Consider the following 21,055-nt stretch of genomic DNA (forward strand, 5'->3'; position numbering starts at 1 on the left):
CTAGCTCCACATATCTGGTCCCGTCAATTCCTCCATCTTCACTAATTTTAGATTTGAGGGAGTGTGCCGAGTCATCCATACATTTGCGAGAAACACTTTGTCCAGATGGTTCAGTGGTCCATGCAGCTGCCTAGTAAGAAGGCTATCCTGGTTTCGAATCCTGGTCAGACACACATTTTCACCCATCGCCACTGATTCTGCATTACGTGTCGATGCAGCAGGTATCATTAGTTGCTTCACTTTCCTTTACTTTCTCTCCTCTCTCCCTTCAATTAATGTAATACGTATCACAGCTTTGGATCCCACGTTAAGAACGGACACCACACATTCATATATCTGATAAGTTATAATTTGTTGTTCCATCTTTTCTGAAATTATTTTTAGCAAAGAACAAAAATATATATTTTATTATTTGACTAAAGTGCACTGAGAAACTTAAATTTTATTGTTAGGTGAGGATAGGCACTTACACACGAGAATGCAGGAGATTTCCCAGTAGGTGGCGGATCTAAATCAATAATTTTATTTAGCTGTTATTATATAATTCGAGATTGCATTTTCAGCTAATTCACTCCACTGAAGCTGCTCCAAACTCCTGTTAATGTCACTGTGACTGAGTAATCTAGTATCGCACATAACGATGAGTGACTGGCAGTGAGCAGAGCTAGCATGGCGGCTGACTGGACGCTTCCACAGGTGGCGGTGGTTCCCCCTACATGCGGCCACTCTACCTTCCCAGTCGCAGTCCTGCCACAACACGCCAGCGCGGACCCTGCCGCAGTGCTGCCAACAAGCCTGGGCCGGGCGTCCCTCGTACCGCCAGGTGGCCCGCTTCTTCGCGCTCTTCGTGCTGACGGTGCTTGCGTGGGCCATCGCCTACAGCATCGCCGGACCACACGCGGCTCCAGGTGACTAGCAACCACCCACAATGTCCATTACCTCAAGTTATTTGTTGATATCTAGAGGTGATGTTTTACATGGTGAAGGGAGTATAATCTACACTACTGGCCATTAAAATTGCTTCACCACGAAGATGAAGTGCTACAGACGCGAAATTTAACTGACAGCAAGAAGATGCTGTGATATGCAAATGATTAACTTTTCAGAGCATTCACACGAAGCTGGCGCAGGTGGCGACACCTACAACGTGCTGGAATGAGGAAAGTTTCCAACCGATTTCTCATACACAAACAGCAGTTGACCGGCGTTGCCTGGTGAAACGTTGTTGTGATGCCTCACATAAGGAGGAGAAATCCGTACCATCAGGTTTCCGGCTTTGATAAAGGTCGGATTGTAGCCTATCGCCACTGAAGTTTATCGTATCGCGACATTGCTGATCGAGTTGGTAGAGATCCAATGACTGTTAGCAGAATATGGAATAGGTGGGTTCAGGAGGGTTACACGGAACACCGTGCTGGATCCCAATGGCCTCGTATCACTAGCAGTTGAGATGACAGGCATCTTATCTGCATGGCTGTAACGGATCGTGCAGCCAAATCTCGATCCCTGAGTCAACAGGTGGGGACGTTTGCAAGACAACAACCCTCTGCACGAACAGTTCGACGACGTTTGCAGCAGCATGGACCATTAGCTCGGAGACCATGGCTGCGGTTACCCTTGGCGCTGCACCACAGACAGGAGCGCTTGCGATGGTGTACTCAACGACGTACCTGGGTGCACGAATGGCAAAACGTCATTTTTTCGGATGAATCCGGGTTCTGTTTGCAGCATCATGATGGTCGTTCCGTGTTTGGCGACATCGCGGTGAACGCACATTGGAAGCGTGTATTCGTCATCGCCATACTGGCGTATCACCCTGCGTGATGGTATGGGGTGTCATTGGTTACACGTGTTGGTCACATCTTGTTCGCATTGACGGCACTTTGAACAGTGGACGTTACATTTCGGATGTGTTACGACTCGTGGCTCTACCCTTCATTCGATCCTTGCAAAACCCTACATTTCAGCAAGTTAATGCACGACCGCATGTTGCAGGTGTTGTACGGTCTTTCTGGATACAGAAAATGTTCGACTGCTGCCCTGGCCAGCACATTCTCCAGATCTCTCACCAATTGAAAACGTCTCGTCAATGATGGCCGAGCTACTGGCTCGTCACAATACACCAGTCACTACTCTTGATGAACTGTGGTATCGTGTTGAAGCTGCATGGGCAGCTGTAGCTGTACACGCCATCCAAGCTCTGTTTGACTGAATGCCCAGGCGTATCAAGGCCGTTATTACGTCCAGTGGTGATTGTTCTGGCTACTGATCTGAGGATCGATGAATGCACCCAAATTGTGTGAAAATGAAATCACAAGTCAGTTCTAGTATAATATTTTTGTCCAATGAATACCTGTTTATCATCTGCACTTCTTCTTGATGTAGCAGTTTTAATGGCCAGTAGTGTAACTTCAGCCGGTTTGTTTAGTTTATTGTTGACAGTCGAAAACGTTATACTTGTTTTCGAGTGATCGACGAATGTCTACGTTCGAAAAAGATGGATGAAAGAATCTCCGTTAAATTTTGACTTAAAACTGGAATAAAGTGCAGCACCACATTCGAAATGTCGACTGTGGCTTTTGAAGAATCTACTATGATTAACACAAGAGCTTCGACGGCCGCCCCTGACGCCCTAGCACTTCAATTACTGGAAAATCGCCGAATCACCATCAGAGAGAGGTTCCTGGCGATGTCGGCATACCTTTTGGCTCACACCAAGCAATCTTTCTCGGATGTTTTGGGCATGAAATGTGTAGCGGCAAAGCTTGTTCCGAAATTGTTGAATTTCGAACAAAAACGACGCTGCCTAGACGTCGCTAAGGTATTGCTGATTAAAGTCGACAATGATCCAGGACTTGTAAAGAAGGTTATATTGGGCGATGGAACACGGGTATACGGGTATAACGTCCAAACGAAGGCCCAATCTTCCCAAAGGAAACTACCTGAAGAGCCAAGACCGATAAAAATTCGACAAGTACGATCACATGTGAAGATTCTTATCACTGTTTTCTTTGATTGCAGTGGGAAAGAGCATCATAGGTTCCTGCCTTATGATCGTACTGTCAATAAGGAATGCTACCTGGAAGTTATACGCCGTTTGCGTGAAGCAGTCCGAAGAGAACGACCAGAATCGAGGAAACTGCATCCCGATAAATCCCCCGCTCACACCACAATCCTTGTTCGTGATTTTTTCACAAAAAACAAAACCGTTGTGTTGCCTCAGGCACCATATTCACCGGATATGGCCCCCTGCTACTTCCTCCTACTCTCGAGGTTGAAGACAAATATGAAAGCACGTCGTATTCCCACCATTGACAAAATAAAAATAGAATCGCTGAAGGAGCTGAACACCTTAACGGAAGGAGAGTTCCAGAAGCGCTTCCAAGATTGGAAAAACTGCTGGCACAAGAGTGTTACATCTGGGGGGGATTAACTTTGAAGGCGACGAAGTTGACGTTTATGAATAAATAAAGATTCGTTAACAAAAACAAAATTTCCTGTTAATTTTTGATTACGCTTGGTATATTAATGCTTGGGAGATTCCTGCTCACTAAACTGTGTGGCAAATACACTGATGCCTCTAAACATTATGACCATAACATGTAGCGAGACTGAATGCCAGCTAGATGCCTTGCAGACATGTGATGCAGTAAGGTAAGCGTGCACTTGAAGCAGAGACCCACGGACAGTCATTCCAGGGCCGGCCGCTGTGGTCGAGCGGTTCTAGGCGCTTCAGTCCGGAACCGTGCTCGTGCAACGGTCGGAGGTTCGAATCCTGCCTCGCGCATGGATGTGTGTGATGTCCTTAGGTTAGTTAGGTTTAAGTAGTTCAAAGTACAGGGGACTGATGACCTCATAATGTTACGTCCCATAGTGCTTAGAGTCATTTGAACCATTTGAAGTCATTCCAGCGAAGATAAATGCTGCAGTTGGGGAGATTCACCGATTTCCACAAAGGATAGATTGTTATAGCTCTGTGCCTGGGAATGAGCTTACCAACAACAATGGAACCGATCAGCTTTTCAAATCGTACTATTATGATCAACTATGGAAAAAGGTTGAAGGAAGATGAAATAACAAGTAGGCAACAGGTTGATGGACGCTCGCGCCTCCTCACAGAACGTGGAGAACACAGTCTTGCCCAGTCTGTAAAACAATGTAGTCTGCGATTTGTGGTAGATCTGACGACAGAGTGCAATGGAAGTGCAGGCAGAAGACTTTCAGAGCACAGCATTCAGTGCACATGGCTGAGCATGGGGCGCGGCAGACATGTTCACGAGTTGAACCAACGACATCGTCTAATACGATCGGAGTGAACACGAAGTTATCAAAATTGGACCCTGAATCAGAGGAAATATGTCGCCTCAACAGATCAGTCAGGTTTCTTGGTACACCAGATAAGCGATCGTGTCCGTATGCAGCGCCATCTGGGTGAAAAGCTACTTGAAAATAAATAAATAAATAAATATATGAAATCATGCTGATGGAGGCAATATTATGTTGTGAGGGACATTCAGCTGAGCTTCCATGGGACTCGTACTAGTAAACGAAGGCACCATGACAGCTACGGAGCATGTGAACATTGTCTGGGTGCAGAATTTACCAGTATATGATATCGATTAAAAGCTCTCGGTTTCCCAACTGGGTGGCGGTGTTAAAATAGCGCGCAGCTTCGAAAGCTGTCATACTCACAGTCTTCAGGCGAAATGATGATTATTACACTTTTCAAAACGTCGTGATGTTTTGACACTACCAGCCAGCTGGAAAACTGAGAGCTTTTCATCACTATGTAAACATTATTACGCACCACCTGCATCCCTTCATGCTTGATGTCGACTGCAACAGCAATGGCATCTTCCAACAGGATAACTGTCCGTGTCACAAGGCCATGTACATGACAGTGAAGCCATGTTGATGCCTTCGCCACCAAATTCGCTGTAACAGATGGAACACACCTAAGACCCATCCAGAGGCGAGTCCTATACGCACATATCAATGGCTCGTACTTTGCTGGAACTGCATGCCATATCCGTAAACATCTGGAAACCTTCACTTGTAGAATCCATGTCACTACTGTACTGTATTCCATTGGGGTAACGACAGCTATTCAGCAGATGGTCACAATGGATTCTGTCATCCCGTACATATCATTGTACACTCGAACATGCTAACTTCTTTGAATCGTAGGTCGCGTCTTAATTTTGGCCGGCGGCTTTCCATTTGTGTCTGAATGGGTCTTTCGTTTACTCCGGCCTAATTGAGTTCGCAAAGCCTATGCTAAGCGACAACGTGTTGTGGAGTTGTAAGTACTGTACACGGAGATGCTTAACATTATTCATTTTGTTGTTTCCAATTGGTCACAACAGGCACAAATCCCTATTAAGTTGAATTTCACTTAAAAATTTTTTTGAATCGAAAGATGATGCATTGCATACACTAAGGTGACAAAATTCATGGGACAGCGATATGCACATGTACAGATGGCGATAGTATAGCGTACACAAGGTATAAAAGGGCAGTACATTGGTGGAGCTGTCATTTGTACTCAGGTGAGTCATGTTAAAAGTTTTCAGTCGTGATTATGTCCGCACGACGGGAATTAACAGACATTGCCCGCAGAAAGGTCGTTGGAGCTAGACGCGTTGGACAAACCATTTCGAAAATTTTTAGTGTTCCGAGATCCACAGTATTAAGAACGTTCCGAGAATATCAGATAAGAGGTATTACCTCTCACCACGGATAACGCAGTGGCCGTCGGCATTCACTTAAAGATCAAGTGCAGCGCTGTTTGCCTAGAGTTGTCAGTGCTAACAGACAAGCAGCACTGCACCAAACAACCGCAGAAAGCGGTGTGGGGCGTATGACGAACGTATCAGTTAGGACAATGCGGCGAAATTTGGCGTTAATGGGCTCTGGCAGCATATGACGGACGCGAGTGCCTTTTGTTGAGAGCACGACATCGTCGGCAATACCTCTCCTGGGCTCGTGACCACGTCAGTTGGATTCTAGACGACTGGAAAACCATGGCCTGGTCAGATGAATCCCGATAACAGTTGGTAAGAGCTAATGGGACGGTTCGAGCGTGGCGCAGTCTCCACAAAGCCACTGACCCAAGTTGTCAACAATGCACTGTGTAAGCTGGTGGTGGTTCCAAAATGGTGCAGGCTGTGTTTGCATGGAATGGACTGGCTCCTCTGATGCAACGGAATCCATCATAGACTGTAAATGGTTATGTTCGGCTGCTTGGAGACCTTTGCTGCCATTTATTGACTTCATGTTCACAACCAACAATGTAATTTTTATGGATGCCAATGCGCCATGTCACTGAGCAACAGTTACTCGCGGTTGGTTTGAAGAATGTTCTGGACAATTCAAGCGAATGATCTGACCACTCATAACGCCCGACATGAACCCACGGAACATTTTTGGGACATAATCGAGAGGTCAGTTCGTGCACAAAATCCTGCAGCGGAAACACTTCGGCAATTATGGACAGCTATAGAGGCAGAGATGTGGTGCTATAGACGAATGTTGAAAATTAGGTGGACTGATAAGGTAAGGAATGAGGACGTTCTACGCAGAATCGGAGAGGAAAGGAATGTGCGGAAAACACTGATAAGGAGAAGGGACAGGATGATAGGACATCTGCTAAGACATGAGGGAATGACTTCCATGGTACTAGAGGGAGCTGTAGAGGGCAAAAACTGTAGAGGAAGACAGAGATTGGAATGCGTCAAGCAAATAATTGAGGACGTAGGTTGCAAGTGCTACTCTGAGATGAAGAGGTTAGCACAGGAAAGGAATTCGTGGCGGGCCGCATCAAACCTGTCAAAAAAAAAAAAAAAAAAAAGGAGGCAGCATTGCTCAGTATTTCTTCAGGCAATTCCCAACGAGCTGCTGAGTCCATGCTACATCGAGTTGCTGCACTACACCGGGCAAAAGGAGACCCAACACGATATTATGAGGTATCCCGCCACTTTTGTCACTTCAGTGTATACGATAATTTGTAAATCTAATAGAGCCACATAGGACAAGAGAGGTGGAAATCCATATGCATAGACGCTTTCACATCCTTGCCATCAATAGAACGTTAAACCTTATTTTTTCATCCTTCCTTTGTTCTGATATTGTGTTTTTGAATAATTGGTGAAAAAAGTAACTGGAATCAGTCAGAACTCTCATACAGGTTGACTTTTGATGTCTATGAAAAATCAAACGACATACAAATAACGCTGAAAACATTCAAAAATGATGCTTAATTTTTCATGGGAACCAAAATCTGCAGAGGTATCGCTGCTTTTCTGTACATCACAAACGACAAATTAGAAAACCTTAGTAGTAGCTGATATGTATAATGATCACAGTCCAAAGATTTAAAAGAGATGGTTAGTGTAAACGAAACTCGTTAGTTGAGACGTCCACGAAAAAATTCAGTTGCGAACCAAACGAAAAGGGTTATAACGCGTTTCTTTGCTTCACACAGTTCAGTCGTTTGCAGAGGAGAGGCGTGGATGTCCGGTGGTTACAGACCTGCTCGGACTGGTGCCGCTGAGTGCCACTGTCCCTGCCTGCTGCCTTGCAGCTCGCGTCGCCACCGAGTGAGTCGTGTCTCTGTTTAGGCGGACAACTGTTCGGGCTGGCGGTGCTGGTCCTGGGCGCTCACCTTGGCGGACAGTTGGCAGCCCTGCTGAGGTTGCCCAGTCTGCTCGGGATGATGCTCGTGGGCATGGCTCTGCAGAACCTTCACCTGATCGACCTGGGTGGATCTTACACATACGTCTGCGCCGTGCTCAGGTGAGCATATTCTCCTAGTAATGGTAACCCACAGTTATCAGTTTACTAAAATAAGCAGGATAGTACACATTTATTAATAACTTATTAGTTGACCAAAGATTAAGCTCTATGGTGAACAATAGTTTGGGAAAATGAAGCCACCATTTCAGATGGCGCTTGATAATTAGCAACTATGAAACCTGCTATTGATTCTCTATTGAGTACCATACTGTATGTGCATTTGAATTTGGTTCTTGGCATGTTATGTTCTATAAGGCACTAGACAACTCGATGGTTACTATTAATCTCTGTTATACGACGTACTCCCAGCTATGAGATGTATTGTGGCTTAGAGTACATGTAACAGTTTGTTAGCGGTGTAAGTGCAGATGTTTCTGTTGATGACTGAGGACAGTATACCAAACAACATTACGTCAGTGTTTACTTCATTTGCAGACAAATAGCTACTGCTGTTGAGAGTAATATGCTTTTAGGTTGGTTAGTACCTCCAAGTATGAGTCGCACAAACAAGCCATTAATGATTATTTTTCCTGGGCCTTAGGTCAGGTATTGAACTCTGGACCCAGTTATGGTTGTGCAGAAAAGTCAGGTAGTAAATTATGTGACATGTTTGAGGGGAGACTGTTACACGCAGAGAAAAAAAAATGAGACCCTGATAAAAATGTCGTGTGACTAGGGCCTCCCGTCGGGTAGACCGTTCGCCGGGTGCAAGTCTTTCGATTTGACGCCACTTCGGCGACTTGCGCGTCGATGGGGATGAAATGATGATGATTAGGACAACACAGCACCCAGTCCCTGAGCGGAGAAAATCTCCGACCCAGCCAGGGATCGAACCCGGGCCCTTAGGATTGACATTCTGTCGCGCTAACCACTTTTTTTCTTTTTTACATGTAAGTAACAACGAATTTTGCAGAAAAATCTTAACTTAAGCGAATAACAATGTCTCAGAACGTGTTGCATATATGAAGAGGAAAAAATTTTTTTGGCACCCATCTGTACATTTCGTATCGCGTTCCCGCTCAGCTACCGGGGGCGGACGAGACCCTGATGTGGGTACGTAATTATTAAGGTATCGATTACCACAATATTTGTAACTATACTCCTAACACCTTATATAGACAAGATGAACATAAATAAAACCGACAACAGAAGGGACGGATTTCTGACTGGAAACGAAGGAAAAAAAGTCCTATGAACACATGTCAGGAAATGTGTTGTTGACATGGTAAATGGCGCTGACGAATGAAAGTTCCTGCTATGTATTCTTTGTGTGTTGCATGCTGTATGATGCAGCGTACTGTTAGCAACAGAATAGTCTGCTATTCATGTCGGGAACAAGCCGAGATGGGGTTTGTGTACAGCCAAGTTTGGAAATTGTCGAGAGGCAGCACGACTATATCAAAACAAGTACCCTCACAGACACCAATCACATCACGCAACATTTCAAGCCCTTTTTAGGCATCTGCGTGATCATGGGTCCTTCCAAACAGACGAACGTGCAGGGAAGCGGCGGACTGCGCATACAACAGTTTTGGAGGACCATGTTCTCCAGGATATTCAGATGAACCCTAGCACAAGCCGCAGGAAATGGCCCGCCAACATGGTGCAAGCCAAAGCACAACCGCTACCATCCCTATAGCCTCAGTGAGTGCAAGGATTGTCAGCTGTGGATTTCCATCTGTGAAAGGTATTTTGTCAATGGTTTTTGCACCAGTCCATCACAATTATGGGATTTCTGTTATCAGTGCTCTTTGCCACGAGTATTGGCATCGTCAGTCTGCATAATCGTCGTCTGTGGGCTGCGGACAACCATCGGGGAATGATTGAGGTGTCTAATCAGCATTAGTCCAGCATAAATGTGTGGGCAGGGGATCCTAGCGACCATATCTTGGACCAGTTATTATTCTAGACACGTCAATGGAGGAATGTACCTCTACTTCCTGCAGAATACTCTGCCTCAGCTGCTTGAGAATGTGATTTTGGTAATACAACAGATTATGCGGTTTCTGCATGACAGAGCACCAACCCACTTCCGCATTACAGTTCGCTGACGCCTCTACAAGAGCTTCCCTTGACGTTGGATAGGATTCGGAGGTCCTCTAGCATGGCCTGCTAAAGCACTGGACTTTTTTTTACCTCTGGGGGCATCTGAAAAACGTTGTTTATGCCTGATGTACAGACCCTTCAACATCGTGTTTACAACGCCTGTGACACTATATGGAGGGAGACTGGAATGTGGGAAAGAGTGCGGCAGTCCATGATGCGACGTGTGATCGCGTGCATTGCATCCTGTGGAGGCCACTTCGAACATTTGCTGAGACGTGAATGAGATGCATCCCTATATTGTGTTCTATGATGATTTGTTGTGATTGCACGCACACCATCCATAGGTCGAATCCCCAGATTGACATACAGATATGCAGTCAGGGTGCGTGGGATAACCACGAGATCGCTCCTGCTGTCACACGGAATCGAACCCCAGACCATAACTCCAGGTGTAGGTCCAGTGTGTCTATCACGCAGAGTAGTATGTTGCAGGTCCTTCACTGGCCTCCTAATCAACACATGACCATCACTGGCACCGTGTTCCTATCCAGCTTTCATCAAAAACCACATTAGACCGCTACCATGACCTCTAATGAGCTCTCGCTTTACACCATGGAAGCCGCAAAGGTCGGTCGTTTGTTGCCAGTGGAACGCACACTACAGGGAGTCTGTCTTGGAGCAGTCCTTGATGTACAGGATGGTCCATTGATCGTGACCGGGCTAAATATCTCACGAAATAATCGTCAAACGAAAAACCTATAAAGAACGAAACTTGTCTAGCTTGAAGGGGGAAACCAGATGGCGCTATGGTTGCCCCGCTAGATGGCGCTGCCGTAGGTCAAACGGATATCAACTGCGTTTTTTAAAATAGGAACCCTCATTTTTATTACATATTCGTGTAGTACGTAAAGAAATATGAATGTTTTAGTCGGACCACATTTTTTGCTTTGTGATAGATGGCGCTGTAATAGTCACAAACATACGGTTCACAATTTTAGACCAACAGTTGGTAACAGTTAGGCGTTTTAAATTAAATTTGAACATTTTATTTCGGTTGTCCCAATGTGATACATGTACCCTTGTGAACTTATCATTTCTGAGAACGCATGCTGTTACAGCGTGATTACCTGTAAATACCACATTAATGCAATAAATGCTCAAAATGATGTCCGTCAACCGCAATGCATTTGGCAATATGTGTAACGACATTCCTCTCAACAGCCAGTAGTTCGCTTTCCGTAATGTTGGCGCATGCATTGACAATGCGCTGACTCATGTTGTCATGCGTTGTCGGTGGAACCACGATAGCAAATATCCTTCAACTTTCCCCACAGAAAGAAATCCGGGGACGTCAGGTCCGGTGAACGTGGGGGCCATGGTATGGTGCTTCGACGACCAATCTACTTGTCATGAAATATGCTATTCATTACCGCTTCATCCGCACGCGAGCTATGTGCCGGACATCCATCATGTTGGAAGTACATCTCCATTCTGTCATGCAGTGAAACATCTTGTAGTAACATCGGTAGAATATTACGTAGGAAATCAGCAGACATTGCACCATTTAGATTGCCATCGATAAAATGGGCGCCAATTATCCTTCCTCCCATAACGCCAAGGTCGCTATGCTCCACTTGTCTCAACCATTGTGGATTTTCCGTTGCCCAATAGTGCAGATTATTCCGGTTTACGTTACCGCTGTTGGTAAATGACACTAAATAGAGCGCGTGCAAAAAATCTGTCATCGTCCCGTAATTTCTCTTGTGCCCAGTGGCAGAACTGTACACGACGTTGAAAGTCGTCGCCATGCAATTCCTGCTGCATAGAAATATGGCACGGGTGCAATCGATGTTGATGTAGCATTTTCAACACCGACGTATGTGAGATTCCCGATTCTCGCGCAATTTGTCTGCTCCTGATGTACGGATTAGCCTCGACAGCAGCTAAAACACCTACTTGGTCATCATCATTTGTTGCAGGTCGTGGTTGACGTTTCACATGTGGCTGAACACTTCCTGTTTCCTTAAATAACGTAACTATCCGGCGAACGATCCTGACATTTGGATGATGTCGTCCAGGATACCGAGTAGCATACATAGCACACGCCCGTAGGGCATTTTGATCACAATAGCCATACATCAACACGATATCGACCTTTTTCGCAATTGGTAAACGGTCCATTTTAACACGGGGAATGTATCACGAAGCAAATACCGTCCGCACTGGCGGAATGTTACGTGATACCACGTACTTGTACGTTTGTGACTATTACAGCGCCAAATATCACAAAGCGAAAAAAGAGGCCCAACTAAAACATTCATATCTCTTTACGTACTACACGAATATGTAATAAAAATGGGGGTTCCTATTTAAAAAAAACGCAGTTGATATCCGTTCGACCTACGGCTGCGCCATCTAGCGGGCCAACCATAGCGCCACCTGGTTTCCCCCTTCAAGCTAGACGAGTTTCGTTCTTTGTAGTTTTTTCGTTTGATGCTTATTTCGTGAGATATTTGGCCCGGTCACTATCAATGGACCGCCCTGTGTATGATCTGCTACAGTTGTTTGAGTCACTGTGATGCCAACTTCTGCTCAGATACAGTACGATGCGCCACAGCCCTAGGCAAAACACGATGGTAGAGCCATGTGGTCGTCCAGAGTCAGGTCTTATTCCGACATTACATTCTCGTGACTACTACTTCAGCAATCATTTAGAGTGGCTACATTCTTGCCAAGTCTTTCTGTAGTACCACAGCTTCTCGTAACTCTAATACACGACCTGCTTCCAACTCAGAGAGCAGTTGATAACTGCGCCTTTGTCGCCTGAAAGGTATTCTCGACTGACATCAACTAAGCACCTCCAGCCGCAAAGGTAACTAACGCGCACGACCGTTACAGCGTGTATTTAAAGCAAAAGTGATTCGCATCCTCATAGTGGCGTTACTAGCGCCACTCTTACGCGACCAGCGCGAAATCTGAATAGACATCATTTTTCAGAAGTAGGGACATGCCTACCACCTTTCATTTATGTCGCCATCTCCTTGACGTTGCGATTTTTTTTATCGATGTAAAAGCTAGCAGTTTGAGTCTTTTTTGTGTATATAGCGAAATGTGTGGCAAACTTCCTACCTTGAAGTTACAGACTGAAACGATTTTGTCGCAGTTATTGAGCACAAAGAAACCAAGATGATTCCAGAATGATATTTTCACTCTGCAGTGGAGTGTGCCCTGAAATGAAACTTCCTGGCAGATTAAAACTGTGCGCCGGACCGAGACTCGAACACGGGACCTTTGCCATTCGCGGTCAAGTGCTCTACCAACTGAGCTACCCAAGCACGACTCACGCCCCGTCCTCACAGCTTTACTTCTGCCAGTACCTCGTCTCCTACCTTCCAAAGGTCCCGAGTTCGAGTCTCGGTCCGGCACACAGTTTTAATCTGCCAGGAAGCTTCAAACCAAGATGAAACTATTGCATATGCTTGGTCATTAGGTAGCAAATCATCTGTCGCTCTACAAGAGGTGGCCACTAATGAGTTGTTTAGTTACAGTTTTCTGTTTCAGCTATGACTGTGAATAACATTTTTAATTTTTATCTGTATGAAAAGAACGTTTTTATCCTTTGATGGTTTTTTGTTTTCGTTTGTGGAAAAGCATCATACAGAAATGGCGTTGTTAAGGAAAATATAAATTAGAAATGTGTTTGTAGCCAAATTTAATGGAAGTTCACTCTCTCCTGAGATGTTTGAAAGAGATTGAGCAGCTGTTTCTTAGTAGGAGTTAACTAGGCCACAGTTTTGTTACAGGAAAGGAAGATCATGTACACAAGCTGTAGAGAGCTCTTAGTAAGAGACTTTTATCAGCATTCGAAGATTATGCTCATTCACAAGTAAGAGTGAAGCCTTCAACTGTGTTGATCTCCATGTTTTGGTTTCCAAGCTATAATACTATATAATTTGTGGCGAAAGTCTAGAACTAAAGAAATCATGCCTTAATAAAAGAAAGCAGGTGGTGGGGTCAGGGGGTCAGTAATGGAACACACTTGAGTTTCAACATGCAGTACTGCAGGGATCACAATTAGGAGCTCTTCTATTCCTCGTACAAATAAATGACTTACTGGATAATACAGATGTAAAGACTCATATGTTCGCAAATGATACTACTTAGCTGTCTGCAAACTATATATTTGAAGACCTTGTCAAAATAATAAATTTGGTGGAAGAAAGTGCAGCATTCTGGTTCAATGCAAATAGTATACTGTTAAACATAAATGATACGCATAATATGTGATTCAGTCTGTCAAACACTGCGAGAATAGAAAAACAAAATGTAAAATATTTAGGCATTACACTTGACAACAAACTAACATGTAACACCATGTAGAACAAGTAACATTTAGGTTGTCAAGAGTAATATACTGGTTGAAGAGACTGATGTCATGTGTCACCTTTGAACACATATGGTGAGTGTATTTTGCCTTTTTTCAATCTGTTTTAAAATACAGATGAGTATTCTGGGGAAAGAGCAAAAATATAAATGAGATTCTTGTGATTCAGAAGAAAGCAATTAGAGAAATGGCAAGAGCAGATGGTAGAGCTCATTGCAAGCTTTTTCTCACTAAGTAAATGATTTTAATGCTTATTAATTCACATATGCTAGAAAGTGTTAATTACATACTCGCTGAACTACCTCATTTCAGTGTAACAAATCCAAGACTTGGTTATAATACAAGAGTCAGTACTCCTCTGCTCTTACCAAAAAAATAAGAGTAGCAAAAACAAACAATGGTCATACCTACATGGCAATCAAAAGATATAACAAATTGTGTAAATGTGCCACAGATATGCCAATCAAACCATATAAGGAAAAACGGCACAGTTTCTTACTAGCTAACCCATTTTGTACTCTAGAAGCATTTCAGAAATGCCAAATACAACAATGTAAATAATGGAAATATATACATTGTAATATTAATAAGTAGATTTACTGAGGAAGTCTATTGCATGTTGTTGTTGTTGTTGTTGTGGTCGTCAGTCCAGAGACTGGTTTGATGCAGCTCTCCATGCTACTCTATGCTGTGCAAGCTTCTTCATCTCCCAGTACCCACTACAACCTACATCCTTCTGAATCTGTTTAGTGTATTCATCTCTTGGTCTCACTCTGCGATTTTTACCCACTAGGCAGCCCTCCAATACTAAATTGGTGATCCCTTGCTGCCTCAGAACATGTCCTACCAACTTGTGCTACAAATTTCTTTTCTCCCCGATACTATTCAATACCTCCTCATTAGTTATGTGACCTACCCATCTAATCTTCAGCATTCTTCTGTAGCACCACATTTCAAAGGGTTCTATTCTCTTCTTGTCTAAAGTATTTATCGTCCATGTTTCACTTCCATACATGGCTACTCTCCATACAAATACTTTCAGAAACGACTTTCTGACACTTAAACCTGTACTCAATGTTAACAAATTTCTCTTCTTCAGAAACGCTTTCCTTGCCGTGCCAGTCTACATTTTATATCCCCTCTACTTCGACCATCATCAGTTATTTTGCTCCCCAAATAGCAAAACTCCTTTACTACTTTAAGTATCTCATTTCCTAATCTAATTCCCTCAGCATCACCTGACTTAATTCGACTACATTCCATTATCCTCATTTTGCTTTTGTTGATTTTCATCTTATATTCTCCTTTCAAGACTCTGTCCATTCCGTTCAGCTGCTCTTTCAAGTCCTTTGCTGTCTCTGACAGAATTACAATGTCATCGGCAAACTTCAAAGTTATTATTTCTTCTCCATGGATTTCAATACCTACTCAAATTTTACTTTTGTTTCCTTTACTGCTTGCTCAATATACAGACTGGATAACATCGGGGAGAGGCTACAACCCTGTCTCACTCCCTTCCCAACCGCTGCTTCCCTTTCATGCCCCTCGACTCTTATAACTGCCATCTGGTTTCTGTATATATTGTATATAGCCTTTCACTGCCTGTATTTTACCCCTGCCATCTTCAGAATTTGAAAGAGAATATTCCAGTCAACATTGTCAAAAGTTTTCTCTAAGTCTACAAATGCTAGAAACGTGGGTTTGCCTTTCCTTAATCTATCTTCTAAGATAAGTCGTAGGGTCAGTATTGCCTCACGTGTTATAACATTTCTACGGAATCCAAACTGATCTTCCCCGAGGTCGGCTTCTACCAGTTTTTCCATTCGTCTGTAAATAATTCGCGTCAGTATTTTGCAGCTGTGACTTATTAAACGGATAGTTCGGTAATTTTCACATCTGTCAACTCCTCCTTTCTTTTGGATTGGAATTACTATATTCTTCTTGAAGTTTGAGGGAATTTTGCCTGTCTCATACATCTTGCTCACCAGATGGTAGACTTTTGGTAGGCCTGGCTCTCCCAAGGCTATCAGTAGTTCTAATGGAATGTTGTCTGCTCCCGGGGCCTTGTTTCGGCTTAGGTCTTTCAGTGCTCTGTCAAACTCTTCACGCAGTATCATATCTCCCATTTCATCTTCGTCTACCTCCTCTTCCATTTCCATAATATTGTCCTCAAGAACATCGCCCCTGTATAGACCCTCTATATACTCCTTCCACCTTTCTGCTTTCCCTTCTTTGCTTAGAACTGGGTTTCCAACTGAGCTCTTGATATTAATACAAGTGGTTCTCTTTTCTCCAAAGGTCTCTTTAATTTTGTTGTAGGCAGTATCTATCTTAGCACCAGTGATATATGCCTCTACATCCTTACATTTGTCTTCTAATCATCCCTGCTTAGACATTTTGCACTTCCTGTCGATCTCTTTTTTGAGACGTTTGTATTCCTTTTCGCCTGCTTCATTTACTGCATTTTTATATTTTCTCCTTTCGTGAATTAAATTCAATAGATTTTCTGTTACCCAAGGATTTCTACCAGCCCTCGTCTTTTTACCTACTTGCTCCTCTGGTGGCTTCACTATTTCATTTCCGAAAGCTACCCATTCTTCTTCTACTGTATTTCTTTCCCCCTTTCTTGTCAATCGTTCCCTAATGCTCTCCCTGAAACTCTCTACAGCCTCTGGTTCTGTCAGTTTATCCAGGTCCCATCTCCTTAAATTCTCACCTTTTTGCAGTTTCTTCAGTTTTAATCTACAGTTCATAACCAATAGATCGTTGTCAGAGTCCACATCGGCCCCTGGAAACGTCTTACAATTTAAAACCTGGTTCTTAAATCTCTGTCTTGTCTTATTGCGTGTACAAATGCTGAATGACTAATAAAAAACCTGAATCTGTATTTGTTGTGACCCATCTTAACTCATCTTCGAAAGTTGTTATAAGAGGAGAATAGTGCGGCTTTAAGTATTATGAATTTTGACTTAGGCAAAAAAAAAAAAAAAAAAAAATTAGATGAAATAGAAAGCATTTCAGAGATCTTACACAGCTATTGGGGACAACATCCAGCACACATTCAATGGTCAGTTGAGTTCTTACTAAGCACCGATATTGATTAATTTATTTGAGAGTTGTTCAAAGCCTTTTTCTCAATCGGATAGTAGAGGCATCTAAACACGATCCTCTGTAACCCACGTGTGCCGTGTCCAGCGGCACGGTTAATTTCCCTGCCGTTAGAGAGACATATTCTGTGGGGTGTCACACAGTGAACGCGAAGGGGTGGATGACGCCTCATTGCTGTGAGCGTCGCCATAGCCGAAGTGATCACGAGGCTGTTCGGTGGAGTCATTTGCTGCACAGAGACGAACAAGTCAGTTCTGAGGCCCTATTCTGTATCGTTCATACCGATCGGTGTAGTAGGTTAGTCTCGGTAGTGACGTCATTTTCGGTTGTTTATCGAAATATCCTATTCAGTAAGCTTCTGAGACCGGTCCTCCCACCGTTTTACGACTATTGTACCAAGATGTTTTGCAATTCGGTGTGGCCCTGTCGATTGGTGAGCTGTGTTTTATGTACACCTGTAATTTGTTATTTTAAATATATTTAGCGGTTTTAGCTTTGGATTTAGTGATTGTGTTACTTAAGAATCACCAGAGGACGCATTCGGTTGGAAAGTGATTTCATAGTAGATTATTTTCCTTTGTTAGAAATATGGTTAGGTTAGGTTGTTACTGTGAATGATTACATCCCAAAAAAAAGTTTTCTGTCAATATTCTCTCAAAATACGTGTTATTTTTATGCGAACAAGAGTTTAAAGATCATTAAATATCATGACATTGGCTCTGCTTACGTATCTTATATGAGTGTGGACTGACGTTACTAGTGACTTTATGTACTTTTTCCCACAAATGGTTTAGTTAGTAATTATCGAAACGTGTTTATAACTTTCAAGTAACAATGGAAAGCTACTATGTGAAGCCTGATATTGGAAACCTTCCAAACTATCACGTATTTCTGACTTACGCAGCACTAATCATAGCGTGTAGGCTTTCACTGCCGGCGTCTTCAGTAATTAAAACTTCCGGGCTAAGAGGCCGTGGTCCAATAGTAGAAATACTTCTCCCTGACGTTTCGTTGCCAGCTTTCTATTTCAGCCAGCAAAGTATTTCTACTATTGGACCACGGCCTCTTAGCCCGGAAGTTTTAATTACTGAAGACGCAGCACTGTTTGGCAATGAAGTCAGCGTACGTTCCTCTGCACAGCAGTACCAGAATTGAGCTCTTTGTTTTTGTCGTTTGGCGTGGCCAAGTGGTTAGAGCGCGGGAATGGCATTCAGATGACACGGGTTCGCGCACGGCTGGGTGAAAAAACTTTTTTTTCCTCTTCATATGTGCAACACGTTCTGAGACATTGTTATTCGTGTAAGTTAAGATTTTTCTGCAACATTTGTTATTACTTACATGTAGGAGCGCACTTCCTCAATATTTATTTCGTGATTTCTGTGTGTTTAAAAAACGAAATATGAAATTGCTGGAGATGAAATTGCTTGCGAGCGAAACAACCGACAGTGACCTTTGTTTTTTCTTGACAGAAATAATTCACCATTTTTTCCGAATATGTGGCGATTTCCGAGTTGCAGTTAGACAGAAATCCAAGAGCACAACTTAAATTGCTGGGAATGTAACTAGCAGCAGTCATCTTCATAATCTTGCTTGTCACAACTGTTTATGTGCGATCCTCAACAACAGTAGACAGAGATGAAAGATCTCCACCGTAATATTTTTAGACTGTAGCATCATATTCGAAACATTTTCATTCGTGAGATGCATGTTTTATACTTCGATGCACTACAGGAGCTCTTGAAAATGCGTTTGTTCAATTTTGTTTTTAAGACCCAAATCGTGTACGTATCATATAAGGAAGTGGGCTACTTAATCATTTGGATCTCTAGGAGCGAGCTATAACCACATTCTGTTTATCTTCTTATTCTTTGAAACTCTTAGAATCAATTTTTCGGGTGTTTTTATAGATGTGTTAATACAATGTGGTACCCCACACTATTCCTAACTCATTCTCCGAAATGTGAAATCCAAAACACGATGTCAGTGTGTATGAGAATAAGATGACGTAAAGCGGCATTTACGACAATCTTCAATATACAGTCAAATACGCTATCGTTATTGTGCGTGCATGGAAACATGCGGTCAGGGAAACTGTAAAAATTTCTATGCATTTCAGCTGAGAATCATGGAAATGGATACACTGCGCCTGATACTGTCAAGGAGGAGGCAATGGCGATGAAGGCGGGCGAGTCAGCTCAATGGAATGCGGCGTCATGCGTTATGGCAACGTAGACGCAATTTTCGGTACTTGGAAGAATAGTGCGCCTGTGTCGTCTGCTGGCCGCTCTGTGTTCGTGGCGCTGTGCGCGCTGCAGTGCGCAAGCGCGGATCTGTGGCCGCTTGCTTTTGATTGGCTTGCGCGACGCGACCCGACGACTGTGCTTCAGTTCTCTAGACCCGAACGGTATCGCTACCAAAATGCATACTGAATAATGAAAGGGCTCTAATTCGAGTACTAGACCGTTCGGTGATCTTGAGTAACGAAACGATCGGCACAATGGCGGAAAGATACAGAATAGGCACCCTGGGCAGAGGTGAGAGCGAGGGCTTCATGAAACTGGTGCGCTGCAGTTCTGTCAGCTGGACGTCACTACAGTTTGTGTGCGGCACGACTGCTGTGTGGGCACAACAGCCCAATGAAGCAGTTAGTGTCTCATGACTGGACAGACAGCAGTCCCTGTGTAGGGGAAGAGAGGAGTTCTGTATGTCAAAAGAGCACTGGCTGAGTTCTCTAGCAGCTGGCGGTTGCACGCTGGTGGGTTTATAGTTGATACAGTGCCCTATGTGGTATATGTGCAGTGCATTTGGCGTATTTGTTAGCGGCAAGAGTCTTCATGGAAGTCTTTGGTTGCTGAATAAGAAGTTGTGGTTGTTTATTGATGGCACCCAGGATTACAGACGCCTGTAACTGCGAGTGAGAGCATTGCTGCTTGCGCTGTGAGTGTGATCACCTGTATTAATTCTAAACTACACGCTTTAAACTGCGCCATGAGACTGCTGAGAATTCATCTTGTTACGTGTCCAGTGTGAATAGTCAATTGACCGTATTATTGTATAAAAGTTATTTAGATATATGCATAGGTAATTTTGTAGAACGTTGGGTATAGCTTGTTGTAGTAGCTATCCAGTGAAATTGGTAGACGTAGATCTATGTGTAGTGTTTTATGATACTAGTTAACACATGTCTTCCGATCTTATGTTTTACTGCTGAAGTTGTCTCAGATATTATGACTGATTAAAGCCTAGGGGCAGACATTGTAAATCGCTAATGTTGTTGTCCGGTTATGTACACTACTGGCCATTAAAATTGCTACACCAAGAAGAAATACAGATGATAAACGGGTATTCATTGGACAAATATATTATTCTAGAACTGACATGTGATTACATTTTCATGCAATTTGGGTGCATGCATCGATCCTGAGAAATCAGTACCCAGAACAACCACCTCTGGCCGTAATGACGGCCTTGATACGCCTGGGAATTGAGTCAAAAAGAGCTTGGTTGGCGTGTACAGATACAGCTGCCCATGCAGCTCTTCAACACGATACCACAGTTCATCAAGAGTAGTGACTGGCGTATTGTGACGAGCTAGTTGCTCGGCCACCATTAACAAGACGTTTTCAATTGGTGAGAGATCTGGAGAATGTGCTGTCCAGGGCAGCAGTCGAACATTTTCTGTATCCAGAAAGGCCCGTACAGGACCTGCAACATGCGGTCGTC

At 43.5% G+C, this 21,055-nt stretch overlaps 1 protein-coding gene across 1 annotated transcript in view; it reads left to right on the forward strand.

The window, feature by feature from the left end:
- The window catches only part of LOC126484724 (sodium/hydrogen exchanger 9B2-like), a 119,672-nt gene that overhangs the window by 36,339 nt on the left and 62,278 nt on the right, over positions 1–21,055 (forward strand). Inside the window, exons 3-4 of the mRNA XM_050108318.1 lie at positions 697–908; positions 7,620–7,794. Coding sequence (XP_049964275.1) covers positions 697–908; positions 7,620–7,794 — 387 coding nt within the window. The remainder of the gene's footprint in view (positions 1–696; positions 909–7,619; positions 7,795–21,055) is intronic.

The sequence above is a fragment of the Schistocerca serialis genome, chromosome 6, assembly GCF_023864345.2.
Source record: "Schistocerca serialis cubense isolate TAMUIC-IGC-003099 chromosome 6, iqSchSeri2.2, whole genome shotgun sequence".
Taxonomy (NCBI): domain Eukaryota; kingdom Metazoa; phylum Arthropoda; class Insecta; order Orthoptera; family Acrididae; genus Schistocerca; species Schistocerca serialis.